Here is a 20,800-nt window from a genome sequence, read left to right on the forward strand (position 1 = left end):
CGTTGCTTATTATACAAGTATCTCCGGTAGTCTACTCTATTTCATAAGGGACTCAGAGGTAATTCCATATTTTATAGCCTACAATTGAGTGCATGAATCCCAACAGCCATAATCAAACTGTATGGAGCGCGTAAAACAATTTTAGGGGGGATTAGTGCAGCATTAAACACATGAGCAATGTGTGACCTAGTCCAAATTGAACAACAGAAGGCATAAATTCCTCCTCGTGCATGTTATTATTAAAAACAATTTGTGCATATAAATCCGGGATTTTTAAACACTATATTGTAAAACACTGTGACAATATGACACGTATTTTTTTATTATAATAACAAAAAGCCCCCGAAATTATATTGAAATATTCAACACAAGGATAAATAACTAAAATATAAGTAACAAACAGTTACAAATAGCATACATAACAAATTGATCTATGAGTTATAAATAGCCTACGCATGCTGAACTGCATCGTGATATGTTACTTGGATAAGATATAGACGGTATTGAATTGGCATAATGTGATACACATAATATGTATATCACATTATACATATCTATAGTTGCTCAGTCATTGCATTGCTATAATTTACATTATATTATAATGTAAATTATAGCAATGCAATGACTGAGCAACTAGAGTATGCCTAGTCACTAGACTAGAGCAGGGATACTCAAATAGATTTACCTGTGGGCCACATTACAAAAATGGCAAGGGGCCAGGGGCCAGTAGATAAAATTACGACATTAATGATACTTGATAACTTCTCTCTTTCAATTGCTTTATTTTCGCAAAATGTATCAAAGTACAATGTGCATGCACACAATATGTAAATAAATAAATGTGTTACATTTTCTTGCATAAACACAAAGAGCTGTTTCCATAACTGCACAAATTATTGCACATAACATGAGTAGCTGTTATAATAACATAATAACATAACATGAGTATAGCTCTTTGCCTGCCTGCCTGCCTGCCTGCCTGTCTGTCTGTCTGTCCATGAGTAGTTATTTGTCTGTCTGTCAATGAGTAGCTGTCTTACTGTCTGCCTGTCTATGAGTAGCTGTCTGCCTGCCTGCCCAATTGTCTATGAGTAGCTGTCTGTCTGTCTGTCTGTCTATGAGTAGCTGTCTGCCTTCCTGCCTGTCCAATTGTCCATGAGTAGCTGTCTGTCTGTCTGTCTATGAGTAGCTGTCTGCCTTCCTGCCTGTCCAATTGTCCATGAGTAGCTGTCTGCCTGCCTGTCCAATTCTCCATGAGTAGCTGTCTGTCTGCCTGTCTATGAGTAGCTGTCTGACTGCCTGCCTGTCCAATTCTCCATGAGTAGCTGTCTGTCTGTCTGCCTGTCTATGAGTAGCTGTCTGCCTGCCTGCCAGCCAGCAAGTTGGTTAACAGAAAATAAATTGTTATGGCTGAGTAAAATAAAATACAATAAACACAATTTCAATTGCCTGAAAATAGATTACCCAGCTATGACCTTTTTCATGAAAAAAAATGAGTAGTGATATGGCTGACTGAGTAAAATAAAACAATCTACCTGAAAATAGATAGCTATAAGTGAAGAGCAATTTCCGCAATTACCATTTCCGCAATTTCCTCAATTTCCATTTCCGCAATTTCCGCAATTTCCATTTCCGCAATTTCCTCAATTTCCATTTCCGCAATTTCCGCAATTTCCATTTCCACCATTTCCGCAATTTCCGCAATTACCATTTCCGCAATTTCCATTTCCGCATTTCCGCAATTTCCGCAATTTCCATTTCCACCATTTCCGCAATTTCCGCAATTACAATTTCCGCAATTTCCATTTCCATTTCCAACTATTAATGGCAGCTGGGTTTCATCATTCAAATAAAATAGAATTCTGTCCGTTTAGCTATAAAATTATGTCAGGGAATAGGGATACACAGTATATGTCTTTCATTTGCATTGCATCCCCCCCCCCCAAGCTTTTATTTTCGTTCGAGTAATAGTACAACTCTAATAGTATTACTTATAATAATGTAATTAAAGATAACTTCATTCAGATTTATTTATTTTTATTTCATTTTCCAGATTTTCTTTTCTTCTTTTTTTTAGATTTTCATTTGTGGGCCAGTCATAATGGTCCCGCGGGCCTGATGTGGCCCGCGGGCCTGAGGTTGAGTATCACTGGACTAGAGTGTGCGAGTCTGTCTACTTCCCATTCCACGCCAAGAGGGTGACCAGATTCATGCCCAAATACATCCAGCTCGCCCGTCGTATCCGCGGAGAACGTGCTTAAACTTTTCTGACACAACTGATAGAACTCCCAAAATCATCTATTTATTTTAAAGAGCATTTTCTACATGTCAGTGTGGCATATGAGCATTGGAATAATATAATGGTAATATATCAGACACTGATCTCTTCTCCCACTGACTATGCAAATGTATATTATTGCATAATTAACGCGACGATACACTACACTGGTTAAGATGCATGTCCCCCTCTTTTTAAATCAAACATGAATTTTGCGCAGTGGCTAACGGCTGCCACTGTTCACGTGATATACAGAGGGTGGCGCTCAATGGAGTTAGTGTTGACTTGTCTGGCATAATGTCCACCGCCTGCCTGATTTATTGTCCCGCTAAAATAGTTCTCCCACATGCCTCGTATAATATTGTCCCGCTACAATATACAATTTGTAGCGGGACGATAGGCAAACTTGAAGCAACTCAATTCAACCCAAACTGAATCAATTGATGCTGGCAAATCGGTGTGAATTTAATCTGCATGAACCAGGATACAATGTTTTAAAACGTGGCATGGTGCGTCATGGCCACATAAGGCCAACGTCTCCAACCCTGCCCTGCACCGGCGCTGGGGACTCATATTGCTCGAAACTAATAAGTGCGCTCCGGTGCGCCATTTCCGAACGTGCCCCCAGTAGCATGCATGTTAAAAAACATGTCTTGGCTGTTATAGGAGATAGTTATTGTGACATATACAAAGAAAAGTATGACCTTTCAATAAGTATGTACATACTAGTTTTACATGCAGCATACTCTGTCAGTCCTTGAATCATGGCTCATATGCAAACATTGCCTACTTTAATGGAATAAACTCTGTAAAGTGCATGTGGTCGGCTCTTAAAAGTCTGACTGGGGATCCCTGCTCCACTTTACACACAGGAAGGAGTGTGACGTCTAGGAGGAAGAGAGAGGAGGTGACATCAGCATCGCGCTGGTGGTTCTCTCAAACAGAGTATTGGAATCACTGGTTATTACTAAAACAGTCTGATGTGTTTCACACTCAATATGGTCAATAAAATTACAGCAGTTTGTTTCATAAGCACTGGACTCTGGCTGGAAAGACGTACATTATCCACCCGTCCAAATATAACACCATGTCACCACATACGCACGCACACACGCAGGTAGGCAGGCAGGCAGGCAGGCATGCAGGCAGGCAGGCAGGCAGGCAGGCAGGCAGGCAGGCAGGCAGGCAGGCAGGCAGGCAGGCAGGCAGGCAGGCAGGCAGGCAGGCAGGCAGGCAGACAGACAGACAGACAGACAGACAGACAGACAGACAGACAGACAGACAGACATGGATTAGAGTGGAAGGAGAGTCACAAGACTGGACCATTACAGAGATGTATGTATGTAAAACAAGGAGAAAAAATAAAATGATACATTTATAGAGTGCATAAGTATAGCCTATATCTAAAGCAGGACGGGAACCCCTTTTGGTGTTTTAAGCATTACGTTATACTTTAGCTAAAATAGCAGATCTACAAGCTCATAGCGCGCCACTGAGTGTTACGATACTTGTCTGTCTGTCTGTCTGTCTGTCTGTCTGTCTGAACTAAATAACTTGAGAATATTGTGGCAAAGCTTGAGACTGATCAGCTGGCTGCTCCAGTCCAAAGTCAACATTACATATAGGAATGTAGACAACTATTCTTATATAATTATTCCTATATAAATGTAGTGTATTATTATTACTTGCAGCAGAGCGCGCAAGTAATAGTTTTCGTCCAGGGCGATGTTTGATGCGTATGCGTGGTGTCAGATTACATACATGTATATGTGAGCCGGTGGAATTTTAGATGTGTTTTGGTTTATTGTATTTGCTGTGTTTTATGATTTTGTTTTGTTAAGTGAGATTATTGTCGAGTGATTTTACTTTATTATTTTGCTTATTTTATTTCTGTTTGAACTGCATGATTTGTTATAACTTTATTTTTCCACTGACTGGCTACCATAACTCACTAAGGACCTGCAGCTGAGTGACTGACTTGCACCTGGGAATGGGCGTGGCCAGCAATCAGGAGCCCTATATATTGAGGCTGGCAAATGGAACAGGGGGAGAGAAACAGAGGAAGGAGAAGGCTGTGTTGGGAGAAGGAGGAATGGGGGCAGCTCCATGGGCTGGGGCCAGGGCACTCCAGCTGGGGGCCAGCGGTAGCCATGATCGTCGACCACAGATGGGCTGTAAGTGCCATGAGAGCCAGGCCTTCGACACTGTAAGCGCCACGACCGCGGCCCCTGGCTGGTGTGTGTCCGTCTTGGCCTTGCCCATGGGGGGCTGTTCGGAGAACATGAGACACACAGAATGCAGCAGGGGATGGAGAGAGAGACGACCCAGACGGACGAGGCTGGCGAGAGGGAGCAAGTGCTGCTTACGTGTCAGCGTAGGTGGCCGGTTCTGATGCCGGCCGCCGCTGTAAGTAACCTTCTGATGCAGTACTCGCTCACATACCTGTCTACCAGAGACGTTTGATAATAGAAGATGTTGGAACCGTTGTACTGGCCTACCTGTGTATGTAATTACAGGAGCTGTTTGTGAAGTGGAAGAGTGACAAGGATATTCCAGACTATACTCTTCCAGAGAACCTCCCCTCCCTACCTCTGAGCAATTTGCACATGTTTTAATAAGGACGTTTTAAGAGTTGTTTATTTTAGTGTAATAAAAGTATTTGTTTGTTCATTCAATCGGCCTCTGTTTTAAGTTTGCCTTTTATATTTGAAGTTGTCCACGAACCTGTGTTGCCTTGTTTTTATAGTCATATTATTTAACAGAGGACCAGACCTCTCACAAAGGTGGCGTAGTTGGCTACATTTTTAATTTAGTTTTTAAGCTAAGCACCGCTGCACTTTACAATTATCACTGTAATTTATTGGTAAATTTATAAGTATATATGTTTTTAGTGCATTGGTGTTTTTAGCTCGGACCACATATACATAGGGACATTACCTTTAATCCTCCCGACACTAAAACATATCGTCATTATGTCACCATTGAAAACCAATTACACCCTGGCATTGGGTCCTTAAATCCACATCTTTATTACGTCATCATTGAGAGCTAGTTATACCAGTTAATAGTTATACCCTGACGTCATATGTTGTTACCGTTACGATACATATGCATCAAACGGTGTGCAAAGTAACCACAGTATACCGCTAATCAATTTACAAATTACATAGACTAGAGGCATTTCCTTTAATCCACTGACTGATATACGTCACCATCGAAAGACGTCACTCATGCGTATGAGTAATGACTACTTGTGCTTGATATAGCAGTGGTGTCAGATTACATACATGTTTGTTTTTGTCTCTGCCAGGCCAGACGGCAGGCCCAGACTGCGGCGAGACATCCTCCGGTGACTTGCCCCCTAATTGGCCTGCCTGCATCTGTCATAAAATAAATAGGTGATTAATAGATGATCAGATTAATAGACATGTATAGCATTACGCTGCCATGGACCCTGCATGTAGCCCCATTCAGAGTAAGAACAAAGAGGAAAGTTGGAGCTTAAAGGGGCGAAGAATGAAAACCTTTGCATTCACCTGGAAATAATCATCTTTTACTGCGAATACATTTGAATTGGCCCATAGGGACACCTTTCTTTAGGATGTTATAACTGACACTGTCACACCATAAGGCATTATGATCTGTGCGGCTTTCTGTACAGATTAATATTCAATCTATTGTTTTCTTTGATGACCAGGATTGATAGATGTCAAGAAAATGCATACAGAGCTGATCAGAGGCTATGGTGGAGTGAACTTCAAAAACTGACTACTGTAGGAAACCATGGAAAGCTGTAAACTCAGCAAGGTTCTTCCATAACTGGATATGTGACAGAAAAGGGTTGCAACAAAAAATTACTACTATTGTAATGCAACCCCCTGGTTGCATTACGGGTCCATTTGATTTCATGTATATGCTCTCAAGAGTTAAAGACGGGTAAGGGTCCATTTGGTTACCAACTCTCCGTCATTTAGCTGGGGGACACCTGGAACCCCCTCAAGGACCACTGGTGGTCCCCGGACCACTGTTTGAAAACCATTGTTCTACAATCTACACGTTAAGATGGTGTGATTTTCTCCTACACAAAATCATGATTGCATCATGGTTCAGAACTTTAGATGCTGTATAACTATTTGACATTTGTACTCAAGAGAGCTTTGAATGTATTCAGAGGCACGGCCCGACAATCAGGGGTAGTTGCATTTATACAACACATGCAGTTTCGGGAGAAGAGACCTCCTTCCGCTTGACCTTAACCACTCCTCCCTCCTTATCAAACTCACCTGCCTTTCATTATCACCCGGCCAATCCCCGGTGCAATCACCACAGTATAAATACACCTGGGATCTCTCAAAGTTGTTTGTTCTGCTCCACGACAGACCAAACATGGGTTGTGAGTACTGCACTTGTAGATCGGCTATTTTCACTATTCTTCAAAATCGCCATCCTCCTCCACCCCAGCCTCCTCCTTCCGCCTCGATTCCAGGGGGGGCAGTGACCGAGCAGAGACGACCAACCGCTCATTCCGAGTAGAGCAAAGATGGCCGTCAGCTCCAGAGACTACGGCCCCACCCTGAGTCTCGCCCTACCTTGGGTTCTTCACTCCACTCCGCATTCATCTCATTCTGTTTCAATAAACTGTAAACTGTAAATCTTGAGCGAAGGTGTGGTCTCTTACTAAGTGAAAACAGCGATACGATTCGTATCACGATACATGGTTGACGATACGATACATGGACGATATTGGTTCATTATGGAGATCCGATATGATTCAATGAATTGAAATCGATACAGTAACTATTTAAAATACATTGACAATTTTATTTGTATTCGTATTCGTATGACAATGCTAAATACCACACACAAAAATGTAGTATTGATACAATTGATTAATTACACAGCAAAACAATTCGATACAGATTATTTCCATTGCAAAACGATACGATACATAGTCAACGTTGCTGTTTTCATTTTGATATAACTGCATCGATATTTTTTGATGCAGTTACTATATCGTTACACCCCTAATAGATAGATAGATAGATCTATAGCCAAATAATGCATATCTGTCCATGGAAGAAAAATATATACTGTATTAAATATTGTTTTTCATCGTACCGTCACTCATTTAGATATTATTTTGTGCAGATCTCATCTTGCTACAGTCTGCTCATTCACTCACTCATAACATTGTGTCTATGGTGCATTTTAAGTATAACTTTCAACCGATTTTCAAATGGTTTGGTTTGTTATAAACGACAGATGATCATCAGCCGGCCCTTATAGGCAGAACGGGGAGGGGGGCAACAACCAAGCATGTATTTATTTTTTATCTTTTTATAACTCCGTTTTTATCAAAAACGGATTGCCTGAACTGCAGCCCTGCAGCCAGTGAGCCAGGACACAACATTTTCTAAACCAACATAAAACATTAAATACGATGAGAGATCCTATATTGTCGTGGGTCACGCAGCTCAGAGAGAGAGAGAGAGAGAGAGAGAGAGAGAGAGAGAGAGAGAGAGAGAGAGAGAGAGAGCATCTCGCTCGTTGACAAAGCCAGCCAGTCCTTCACCAAGTTCAGTGACTGAGTGACCCAAATAAATATATTACAGAAACAGGCTTGCAACACCAAAACGTGGTATTTCTTCACTTCAACATTACAGAGCTGTAATTAATCTCAAACAGGAATGTGTTAAATGTTAATATAAACACCCAGAAGATGGTCTATGCATAAATATAGTTTATTTCCACAAAATACACAAACTGCAGCCTACTGCATAGAGCTATAGCTCCTCCTGCTGGATAAGGAGTCGATTATGTTATGATGCAAAACTTTCTTGAAGAAGTCTGATTTCAGTTCAGTGAATATGAAAGCATGAGATTAATATTGATAAAATATTTAAATTAAATGAAACATGACTGTTTAACTCTCCATCCAATATCTGCTGAAGTTTCTTTAGCCCAGCACCCAGCCTGTCGATGTGCGTATTCTACGTCCTCACCATTTCAAATGTTATCACATTAAAACATTGAATATGAAAGCACGTAATGTAGGCCTACCTTGGATGAATGACTCTCAAAAAAAGAGATACGGCACAGGTATGGTATTTAATCCTTTGATCAACACTCTCTGCTGTGTGTGTGTGTGTGTGTGTGTGTGTGTGTGTGTGTGTGTGTGTGTGTGTGTGTGTGTGTGAGTCCGTTCGTCGGACCGTCGCTGTCCATTCCCTGTGGTGCTTTTGGCTGCATGCTTTGCCCAACGTAGCCTCGATACCCAGGCTTTCCCAACATGTGGTTATGAGATTTATCATTATAGCCTATCTATTATTGTGTTCTCTGGTTCACGGACCTCATTATAACTGACTAGCCAACATACAGACGTTTCCCACAGTATAGGTTCCAAACGAGCTTTCACAACCACACACTGTCCTAATTGAATCAAATGCACTGTCAGGGATGGATTGGACACATGCGTTCTCTAATGCAGGCTATAAGGAAACAATTATAGCGCCGATACTTCCTACTAATATGCTGTGGAATTATCTGAACGGTGTGCATGACGCACAGGGTTCACAAGCACAATAACACTCCCCAACAAACAAGCGAATATAATAAGATCTCAGGCACTGTAACGTCATTTGCTCACTGTGATATAGTTCCAACTGAGTAGTAGACCTACCGTATATTACAACAATGAATGTTAAAAAAAACACTGCATTGTACAGTGCAGGCGTGTGTCATGATGCGCTCCAGTGCGTCAAAGATAGGCTATAGCGCTACACTTCAGATTATAAGCAATCAGTATATAGCCTACCTGATGTTTATCCATGTTGTTTATGCCTATTAGGAAAATTATAGCTATGCCAACATAATTAACTCCAGCGTGTATTTTCGGAGCGATGGACCGTCAGAACAACAAAAAGAATGTGTTCAAATGAAGCAGTCAACCATCCATGTTCGCATGGGAGGATTGTGGTCCAAATTAATTAAGGATTTCAAACAAAATCTCGTTGACACAACATACAGGTCTCATTCACACAGGTGATAAAGTCATAAGAAGAGGGTCCATAGAACTTATACTAGATAGTGATTGACCAAACAGAATCAAGCATTCAACCGAGCAGTGAAACATGTGAAGCTTTGCTTGTTGACTGTTATAATGCTTCTGACTGCGGCATACGTCACTGCTACCCAATTTGCCAATTAGCTTACTAGCCAATCAGAGTCCAACATTTTTCCTTAAGTAAATGTCGTGTTTCATCGTAGGTAAACTAACAATATTTGTTGGAAAAGGAGTTATTACAATAAATCAAATGGCTTTCCAAGTTCAAGTTAAATGTTTCCTTTATCCAGAAACAACTATTTGCTTTGTGAATTATGATCATTGTTTTTTGACCATGAATGCACATGCTGTCCAAATGGGACCTATATATAAACTGTGGACGGCATGTGCTCTATAGATTGGAAAGTGATGAGGTCTTGGTAGCCAGTCACCTTGCCAGTTGTTTCAGCCCTGGCATGGGTCTGTTCCCCTGTTGACCCAGTATGACTCTGACAACCCTGATCCTATTAGGTGTAAGGAGATCTGCTTGGGACCCTGATGGGGAACAGCAACTGGTTGTGAAATTGACTGAGAAACAAATCTGATTCCATGTAACATTTTGTGAAATTAACAGAGAACTAAACTGCCTTTAAAATTTACTTAGGCCTATTGATTTCCTAATCATGTTAGTTCATGTAGTTTTATAGCTATAGGCTATATTGTATTTTATATTTCATATTTTATATTGGTTGAAGGTTGTTTACATGAATGCAATCACAAAATTACATTGCAAATGTTAACACATCACATGATTAATGATGGAAAATGAAAGAGAAAAAAATTGGCAGCATTGATCATTTCGTCATGTGCTTGCGTGACAAAGACATTTTGTGTGTGTGTGTGTGTGTGTGTGTGTGTGTGTGCATGTGTGTAAGAATGTGTGTGTGTGTGTGTGTGTGTGTGTGTGTGTGTGTGTGTGTGTGTGTGTTCTTTTGTACACATTGCAGCGGCACATTTTACGCTCTCAAGAGTTACATTGTTAAACATCTACATTAGGCTACGTCATTTAAATCAAGTCTACACAATTAGTGAATGTAGAAGAATTTATATTTTGATCAACGTTTGCCTGTTGTCCCATAAACCAACATAAAGCATGGAATTGTGCAGGACAATCATTTCTGAGAGGCAAAATCTCTGGTTCAAATGCCGAATAATGGACCTTGACATGAAAAAGGTTGAAAATTACTGATGCATTATGTAGCGTTGTAGCCTATAGGAATATATATTACAGGTATACTGTGTAGATAGAGAATGGTGTATCAAGTATAGGTATATCCTATCCTCACTCATAGTTGGCCTCCAACTTATCTGACAAACGTCTAGTGCCATAGTTATGTCATTGTGTTAATATTATATAGCATACTGTATATTTAGTGTTCCGGAGTGATACACTTTTTAGATTCTGTGCAAAACCATTGTCTGTCTGTTGGTTTTTGTGTGCATAATTCATTTCAAAGCACCTTGCAAATTCAAGCTCACCCAATATGAATAAGTCAGGCATAGATTTAATGTATTTATTAAACATGAAATAGTTTTGTGTTGATTTGGAAGCTCAGATATAGAGTATATAGGCCTATGATGACAATAGAAACACTGCAGAAAAAGAACACAGTTGCTTTACTGTATTTTCGTTAGAGATATTTAATACTGATCTTAGTCACATGTTCTTTTTTTGCCCCAAACTACATATATTTTGGGTCTCTTTTTTTAAAACCCTATCAGACGTCCTGGCACTGGACATCCAACCATGCCCTCATATAGCCATCTTTGGGGTCCCCAGTGACACACTAACTCTTCAATCCACCCATGCAGATGTAATCGCATTCACCTCCCTTTTGGCACGAAGGAGGATTCTGCTTATGTGGAAATCCCCTTCCCCCCCACCTATATCCACCTGGCTAGTAGACGTGATGTTTTTCATAAAGCTTGAAAAATTAAAATACATAATTAGAGGCTCAACTGAGAAATTCCATGCTAGATGGCAACCCTTTATAGCACATTTCAACATCCTAGAAACACTCCCGAGCGATCCATTGTAACTTCATCCAACCACTCAGCATTAATTTCAATGTCCCAGGGAGGTATGCAGTAGACTATAGCATATAAATGCATAAATGTTTGTATTTTACTTTACGTTCTTTTCGTATTTGTATTTCTTTATTTTTATTCATTTATTATTTTCTTTTGTTTATTTTGCTTACTTTACTATTTATTTTCTCTTTACTGTGTTGTATTTAAATTTATTTAAATTTTTATGGTTTTGTTTGCCTCCCCTACGACCCATGGGAGGGTGGGAGGGTGAACGGGAGGGTAGGATGGGCAAGCGTGACCACTATTGATCACTCTGCCCACCCTAAGGGGAAGGGGTGCACAAAAAAAAAGAAAAAACAGGGAATGTCAACAACAACTAACGATGTAAAACCAACCTTGTACATTGTCCCTTAATAAACAAAAAAAAAAAAAAAAAAGAGATATTTAATACTGGTCGAAGGTTGTTTATGAAAGATATGCAATCACAAATGTACATTTCAAATGTTAACACATAAAAACATTAGATATGGAATCAAAATTATGGAAGTAGAGGAGAAGAATGAATGATTAATGATTGGTAAGCTGCATAAAGGCATTGTCAGTTGGGTTATAAACAGCTTCAGTTTTTCACACCTACAGTAAACACATTTTTCACAGGAAATGTCGCTGTCTGCCTGTCGGACAGAAACCTTAGGGCGGCTGTGGCTCAGGAGGTCGTCCAATAATCCCTGGAGCGTCGGTTCGAATCCCAGCTCCTCCTGTCCACATGTCAAAGTGTCCTTGGGCAAGACACTGAACCCTACACTGCCTCCAATGAGTCGATCAGTGTGAGCTTGCCTCCATTGGTGTGTGAATGTGGGAAGTGAGGACGCTGGCGTTGACTGTTCGCCGCTTCAGCTCCCAATGTATGAATGAATGAACCATTTTACAGTGCTTTGAGCACTTGGAAGAGCACAAAAATGCAATTCATTAAAAATGCAATTTGTTAGATCTCCATATTTGTATATATTCTCGTAAATGAATGCCCTACTTTGTCACTACAGTACATATAGCAGATCTATAAGCTCTTTGATCTACATGTTTTGAGCCTGTAGATCTTTTATTTTCTTGCAAATTTTGAAATGCTGGAATAATTTGGTAGGCCTATGGTATGGTTGGCTAAATATAAAGGTGTCACTCATGGGGAATATATATATATATATATATTGTTTTAGGCAATATAAAAAAATAGCACAACATATATGTAATTATGTACCATTTATCATTTCTGATTGGGTGGGCAGCATTTTTAGAGACATTTCTCTAAAGGGACTCCTGCACTTCACCCTTTTTGCAACCAGATTCCAATTGTTTAGGACACATGTAACACTTTCCTGGGGGTTGTATGTGTGCAATGTAGTTTCTAGACATTTTAGTCATGGCGCCATGTTCATGACGAAAATGTGTCATGAAAATGTGGTCTCACTTCCTACCTGGACTACAAGTCACACCTCCATGCAGCCTCCCCACTCTCCACAAGGAGGGGCTGGGCACCAAAGCATTATGGTTACTGTAGGAATTCAGCAATCCAGTCAAACCCTTGTCAAACACATAGGCCCAATCCCAATTGCCTCCCTCAAGCCCTGAGCCCTGGACCCTCATTGACTTTAATGACGTCAGCTGTACGTGCTTGAGGGTGAGAGGCTGCAAGGGCTCCAAATTGTTGTGAAAGAAATGGGACAGCACTTTGAAGATGAATCCGCCATTCATGACACTTTGCATCACTTCATAAAAACTGTCCTTATTCACAGCCAGTACCTACCTACATGCTTGGCCTATTTATACATGTCTATTTTAGTATTTAAGTTGATCGTTAGTTTCATAACACTTTCCTGTGTGATAGGGGTGTAATATTCATATATAATAATATTCATTATAAATTGCATTTCCATATTCTTTTACTTTGCTCATTAGTCATTTCTCATCATGTTTCCCTTATTATTATTATTATTATTATTGTTATTAAATATATAGCCTATGCTTCCATTCCGTCTCCCTTTAAGAACAGTGAGAAAGCACTATTGTGTTTGTTGACATTCTAACCGCGATATATAACTAATTTGCATACTTAAATGATTGATGTTCGGAGGATCCCCCTCATTCCCCTGGTAACGCTATGAACTGTGGGTAATTTCTGAACCCGCCATGATAACGCAAGACAATGAGGCAATGTGACATGACCTTCGGGAGATATGCCAGGAACACACTTACACAAACACATGGGAAATGAACTTTCCACCGAACTTCCCCCCCCCCCTGCAGCTAGGTATCTTTGTTCCTCCCCCCGCGCAGCTCATCCCTTCGATGGCTTGCGTAGGAAGAGAGCTTTTTTGTGCCTGGCCCAAGCCCCCGCCACCCCCACCCAGAAACGTGCCTGCACAGCCGAGTATTATCATCTTACTTGAAATGTGATGTCTTCTTACCCACCCTCCTATCCTTTTTCTTTTCTGAAGATGCAAGTAGACCGGGCGCAGCGCACGCTTGCGACCAGTAGCAATAACTTTGGTCTGACTGATGAAAGATGATTGAAATATCCCTTTAAACATTGAAATGCAATGCAGATGTGCAGAGATGTCATTGAATGTGAGGTATCTTTTTTTTTTAGGTATGTTACATTATTCATGAAAAACAAAAGGGGGTATAGTCTGGACTAGAGGTATTACTTAATTCTAATTCCAATATATTATTCACACAAGTTACCTTATTTATGGAAAAGTCAGAGGTTTATAATCATTTGAAGATTATTCAGGCGAGTGAAAAACACAAGGGGTTATTATAGTCTTGCAAACTCCAGACATCAATATGCAGTACAGACTTAATTAAGCAAATTACAAGAGCTATTAGTTACTTACTAAGGTATTGCTCAGACAATTATAATGGGGATAACACAAATGAGTAACAGGTAGTGGGGTTAATCTGGACTGAAAAGGTTTCGGCGTAAAGCCTTCCTCAGCGTGTATCTGAGTATCTCTGAGTATCTCAGATACACGCTGAGGAAGGCTTTACGCCGAAACGCGTAAGAAAAGCCTGTTAGCAAAAGATCTGAAGACCTCCTCACTCCATAGCCATAATAGATCCTTTGGTTCTCCGGCTTTTGATGATTCCTTCAGCTCTGGGGACGTTTATCTTCCTTTTTTCCCCCCTCTCTTTTTTTGGTTCTCTGGGCTCTTAAAATAAAGTGTAATGATCAGAGTTCCGTTGGCCTACAATATAGTTTATGATGGAGTTTGATCATGGCTACGATTTCTTCACTGCATTATAAATTCTATTGATACATACAGTATAACACATCTTCACCTGGATTCACCAGCCAGCTTAGCCAGCAGCTGATTGGCCTTCAGTATATTGTCTGGCTCCTTCATGCGATAATGCTTTTCTGCCACTGTAACGGTATGAGTGAGGTAGTCGGCCACCAAAGACTTGTCTATGTCGCTCATACACTTGGTAGCAGTCTCAAAGACTCGGCGTGTCTCTTGGCTCGTAACTGACCGTCTTCCGACTCTATAATGAAAATTAAGAGAGGACATTTTAATAACATTTATCTGGACACAGCTCACCTGAAACATCTGTTAACCCATGCTGAACGGGAAACCCTGTTGATGTTTTAAGCATTATGTTTATTTATTAATAATGTATTATTACTTCAGCTATTGAAAAATAGCAGATCTACAAGCTCATAGCGAGTGCCGCGCTATTTCTGAAAAATTGTGAAAATGTGGCCAAATCTTTGAATGTATATTCTTTCACAACGAACATTTTTAACTAAAATCTTTGCTTCTGGCGGGTGCCTGGAACTACATATTTTCAGATGGGAGTCCACGGCCAAATACAGATAATTCTAGGGGTCCTTGACATGAAAAAGATTGAGAACCACTGATATGGAAACATAGGTATTTCAGAAAACTCTCAGGATTTTGAAGACATTTTTTAATGTCGAAGTCAGGTCTAAATAGGTTAATAGATCATATTCTCGTACTTGTTGTGCAGACGTTTCAGGTCACTGGAGGGATTGTGGATCTGCCTCCCTGTGGTGGAGATGAAGAAATAGTTTGCATCGCTGGCCTTCCGCTTGCGCTTCCTGTTGTCAGGCTTGGCGCTCAGGAGTATCGGCCTCACTTGGTTGAAGTAAATGTCAAACCACTGATGGTGGAGAATTAAGAATAAAGATCAATGTCTCCCTTTGAACCTACTTAATACAGAAGAGAGCAGTACGAATCATGCACAAAGTGCATTATAGAGAGCACACAAATGAAACTTGAACATGTCGTGAAGCTACAAACCTTATTAATTATGTTCAGGGCAAAAAGCAAAACATTACCAGTTCATCTACAACAGCTATTCAAACCCAGTAAAGAAAGTGGGGATAGTAGGAGGAAATTTGACTTTAAACATACATTTGCACGGACCACTCAAAGACTGATGTGTCCTTCGATAACAGGAATCCGAACGTGGAATTCTCTGGATGACAATTTAAAGGGTTGTGCAAATATTTGCGAATTTAAAAGAAAAAATGACAAAAATCTAATATTTAGGCAATATGAAGCCGACAAATAGGTTAGCTATCATTTCTTGCACGTTGCTCAACTTCTTCAATCTTGCTTGTTTTGTGTTACTCTTTTTTTTTTCTTCTTTTTTTGTGTATGAGCCAATCATTAAAGTAAAAACTAACTTTTGAGTGAAAAGGGGGCAGGTATTTATAAGAATGTATTCTTCTTCCTGCTCCTTTTCGTCATGGGTGTATCAGATAGGTATGAAAGACTAATGAATTATGAAAGACAAATGAATTGTGCAAAATAAAATAAAATTAAACAGTTTTCGATTGGGTTCCGACAGGAAATCTGATGAACATACCAGCTCCTGCTTCGGTGACAGGGCAAACATGGCGACTTGTTGAGCTCCGTTCTTGTGGTCCTTTACTCCAATGATTGCATGGCCCGACTTCGTTGCCTTTCTGCCAATCCACTCCTCCACCTGCATAAAAAAGGATATCACACATTTTGCCAAATGGACGATACATTTGTGCTAGAAAAGTGCCAGTGTCAGGTTTCTATATGGATGTGACTGCACGTTGTCAATGAACAAACCAAGACCATGCACCAATCTCACTCTCTCACTGACAAATATATAAATATTTATATTAATTGGCTATAGGCTATTCCCAGCACAATTAAAATAAAGATGGATTGGTCGTGGTCCCTCTAACTACGTATGCACGATTTTGTGTTGGTTACTTAATTGGTTTACTGATAATCAATAATGCTCAAGATTGTGTTGGATATGCATGGACTGCAGCCGTAGAGCAATAGGTGTATGCCGGAAGTCGGCATTTATTGATTTTGAAAACAGTAGCCTGGTGTGTAGTTGTTTAGTCTTTAAATTAATTATTTCGTTAAGTTCACTCTCTCATTTCATCCGGCCGCATTAATAGCTGTGCATTATTGCTTGCTTGTTTGCTGGTGTGAAATTGCTCCCTAAAGGCTGTTTTCTGGGGGAAGAAAACCGGGAAAAAAGCCGACCAAATGTGTGTGTTTGGGGATAAAACCAAAACAAACCTGTGTACGGGACATAGAACCTCCATTATTAATCAAGCTCCCTTATAGCACCCTCAGTAAAAATTGGCTAGTTTCTGCCTGGCAACAAATTCTGACATTTTTGTATTTTTTTCAGAGTGTGGGTACCTCTCACAAAGTTTGAAGCCAATCGTATCTAGTCAGGTGGAAATGGGCATGGCAGCATGTCATGAGCCAAGAAATCAGGAAGTAATAAAACAGAATTGTACTGTATATGACCTACAGACAGTACGGTTTATAGGCCAAAGTGTGAAGAGACCTGTTATAGGAAAGGGACGATTCACTTACCTTCTCATTCGATACCATATCAATATCTAGGGTGCCAATTTATATTGCGATTTGATTCGATATTGCAATTTTTTCCGATTGTTTCCAAAGTTACTTTGCTTTTATAGTGCTAGACCGTTTGGAAAATATATAAATAAATAAATAAAATATTATGAACATGCGATTCCATGTTAATATTGTGGCATTTTTGTGATATAATCATTAATCTTTATTTTTTTCCCACCCCTACTGTTATAGTGCCACCATAATCTGAACAATGTGGGCGTTCCTCCTTGGCCCACGGGGAGTGTGCAATGCATGCAAGTTTCATGTGGATCGGTCCAGCGGTGCCTGATATCAGCTGTTCACAGACACGGCCCGGGATGAAAACACACCATCGGATATAAATATCGCAATCAATAAAGAATAACATAGTAATACTCACAGTCATGCCCTTCACCACACCTGGTCGTTGGAGGTGTTTGAGGATCACCAGTGCCTCCAGATAGTAAAGCGCGAAGGCACACTCAGCCACATGCAGGGTTGTGCTTTTCTCTGGGTAGACCTTTCCCAAAATGATCAAGAAGTCCTTCTTTGCAGCCCTCAGCACAGCAAGGCAGTCATTTGGTGTCAATTTGTTTTCCTCTATCAACATGTTATACCTATATGAAAAACAAGAGATACCATGATGTAATCACTTGAACCATAGTGTCCCTTTCCACAGTGTCCTGGGGTGCACCTTCTGTGAAAATAGACAATCTACAAGCTCACAATGACCCGTTGAGAGCTTGCACATCAGCAATGCTTTGGCAAAGATTACAACAAAGAGTACAACAGTAGGGTTATCGAGCATAGCGGTCCAAACAATCAAGAGAAGAGGTGATCAAGAAATAAATAATCATCCATGCTGGCACAAACATCTCGGTCTAAAAGTGTATTGATGCCTGCCAACCATCGCTGCTCGGGTAAACAAAAAAAAGTGACGGTACACATTTTAACCAGTTAGTTTATGTAATATTATTTTATTCTAAAAAAGGTCAATTGCCTTCAATCTAGTAAAAGATACTGGTTCTCTTCAGAATTAATTGTCATCTCCCGTCTTTCCACAAAATAATAGAAATGTAGGTGTTATGGTCTGTCACTCCACACTCCACAGACCATGTCTCCTCCCTGGCCACTCCCTCAGGGGGGTCTCGTCCCCTCGTGGGTCCCCCGCGAGCCGGTTTGGCCCGCATCACAGTAAACCAGTGTTTGGTTTAAAAAGGAAAGAAAATGAGCCTAAAACAATGACTGTGTGTTGTTGTGGCTTTCCTGCTGTCCAGCTCATACAATTAGCAGCTGTTGTCGCTTCGAGGCTGCTGTGGTAAAGCTTGGCTTGGCTGTGGCCAATACAAGCTTTTTTTTCAACAGCTCACAACTAAATACAACCAATGATCACATTTACAAAATGTAAATCACTCCGTTTTACTGAGAATAAGGTTAGACGTAAGGTTTTTTCATTGAAGTGTATATTGGTACGTCTTTAAATGTTCTGATGAATTGAAAATGGAGGACCCCATGATGTAAATACATCTTAGTGCTTTTTTCTGGTTTTATCCCCAGTTTTTGTAATTACCTGTACTTTCGTTAAAATGTACCCATTCTACAGACTGTGAATACCATTTTTCAATCAATCAATCAGTTTAGATAGGTTACGTTTAGGAATACCAGGCTGAGCAGTTCCTCCGGCTGTACGCCGAGTTGGCAAAAGGGCGACCTCTGTAAACAAGTCAACTCACTTCTTTTTGGTGATCTCTTTGCTCACTTTCTTGGAGGAGCTTTTCTGGAGAGCTCTGGTGAAATGAATGAAGTGCACACAGTCCTCATAGAGCTTCACATTCTGAAGCCTCAGGTCGGTGGTGTACGTGTGGTACTTCAGGAATCTGTCCAAGGAGGTACCAATATTTGATGGTGTTAAGTGATATTTCTGGTTAAATCTAAATGTTTTGTTAGACATTCAAATGTTTAAATTCTGGAACGGGGTCTTCCTGTCTCTCAAACGCTTTAATGAACAGAAAATACATTTTCAGGTGGGCATATGAATTTCACTTGCACTATATAAAGCGTGGGTCGGCAAAAATAATCCCTGCTCTAAAGCAATCGTTATTGGAAGAAATTGCTATTTAATATTTATATATACACAATTAAAAAAAAGAGATTAAAGGTACAAAATATCAAAAATGTATCAAAGTCAATGAAGTTCATATACCATATTAACTGCAGGTTTCCCAAGTTATCACAAGAGGGCCAGTAATTCACACCAAATACTACCAACCTTTTCACGCTCTTGATGTAAGTCAGCTGAGTTTGATGTTTCAGTTTTGCATCATCGAGCTCACGGAGGTACTTTCTGGTCTTTTCCTTGTTCCTGACAAATTCAAGGGACACTTCCCGTGGGTTCATGTAATAAAGGAAACGGGCCACATTCTGAACCTGAAAATAAAAGCATGTTACATTGGAGGCTTCAGAAGCTGCAAGTGTCAGTTTGTAACTTTATGTCGCTGGCCTCCATTGGGACAACAGTAGGGCTGATATGGGAGTGGGGGGTCCGTGCAATTAGGACTGAGGTGAGATGGAATGGATTATGCTAATATTCCTCACCTCCTGTTTATGATTAGACCTATCGATGTCCACCTTCAGGTATGTGCTGAAGCCCTTCAGCAGTGGATGTTCCAGAGAGTGCTTCTTGTACAGACCCTTTGCTGCCATCATCTTCTTGGGCATGGTCTTCCACTTCACGTCTGGGCAACTGCAAGGTGATACGGTATCAGATGTCATGCACATGCTCCACAATCCACAACGAGCAAAACATGTGAACACCAGTGAAGTAGTAAAAGTGTCACTGCTGAGAGGTGGAGCCAGGTCTGTGGAGTTCTCGCTGGACATCGGTCACCACCATGCGGCGGCGCTGCAGCTCCTCAATCATACTTGAAACAAACAATACAAATACATATTACAACATTATGAGTAAATTAACTGATGCCGACCTCGGACCAAAGAACATGGTTGACATTAGCATGTGATGTACTGTATGTGCACAAATCAAATATAATTTAAGACTAGATATATTCCAATTATATGGCCTCAAATGTGATTACAAGCCAGGATAATAAGTGCTTTTGTTTTTTAAATACATTTTATACCACAATATTTGCAACACATTTTTCACCCATAGTGCCAATTGCCTAAGCTGTAAATCCTGGGCGCTACTCTCCCTCTACCAACCTGGGGAGAGCCCTGAACTGAGCTCATGCATGAGGAGTGAGCAGGGCGCTTCGTATTACGCATTTCCCAGGTAGGACGTAGTGAACACATTATTCCAGTTCCTTTCCTCTCCATCAGGCAGCCCCTGACCGACCATGGGGAGGCAGTATAGAGACCAGGATTACTGTATGTTTTTCGTGAGGGTAGGATCCCAAAGTGGGGTCCGGGGACCCCCGGGGGTCCTTGAGGGAGTTCCAGGGGGTCCTCAGC

The 20,800-nt window shown here is 40.6% G+C and overlaps 1 protein-coding gene across 1 annotated transcript; it reads right to left on the reverse strand.

Moving 5' to 3' along the window:
- Positions 1-14,556: 14,556 nt before the first annotated feature.
- Positions 14,557-20,110, reverse strand: LOC308335372 (uncharacterized protein; the record flags this gene model as incomplete). The annotated part of the gene is made up of 8 exons (XM_080792389.1): positions 14,557-14,617; positions 14,748-14,951; positions 15,427-15,590; positions 16,302-16,421; positions 17,733-17,949; positions 19,066-19,209; positions 19,602-19,759; positions 19,928-20,110. 8 exons carry the CDS (start codon positions 20,108-20,110, stop codon positions 14,557-14,559), a joined length of 1,251 nt encoding a protein of 416 aa, XP_080648515.1.
- Between the last annotated feature and the right edge of the window lie 690 nt (positions 20,111-20,800).

The sequence above is a fragment of the Protomyctophum bolini genome (assembly GCF_963924005.1).
Source record: "Protomyctophum bolini genome assembly, chromosome: 20".
Lineage (NCBI taxonomy): Eukaryota > Metazoa > Chordata > Actinopteri > Myctophiformes > Myctophidae > Protomyctophum > Protomyctophum bolini.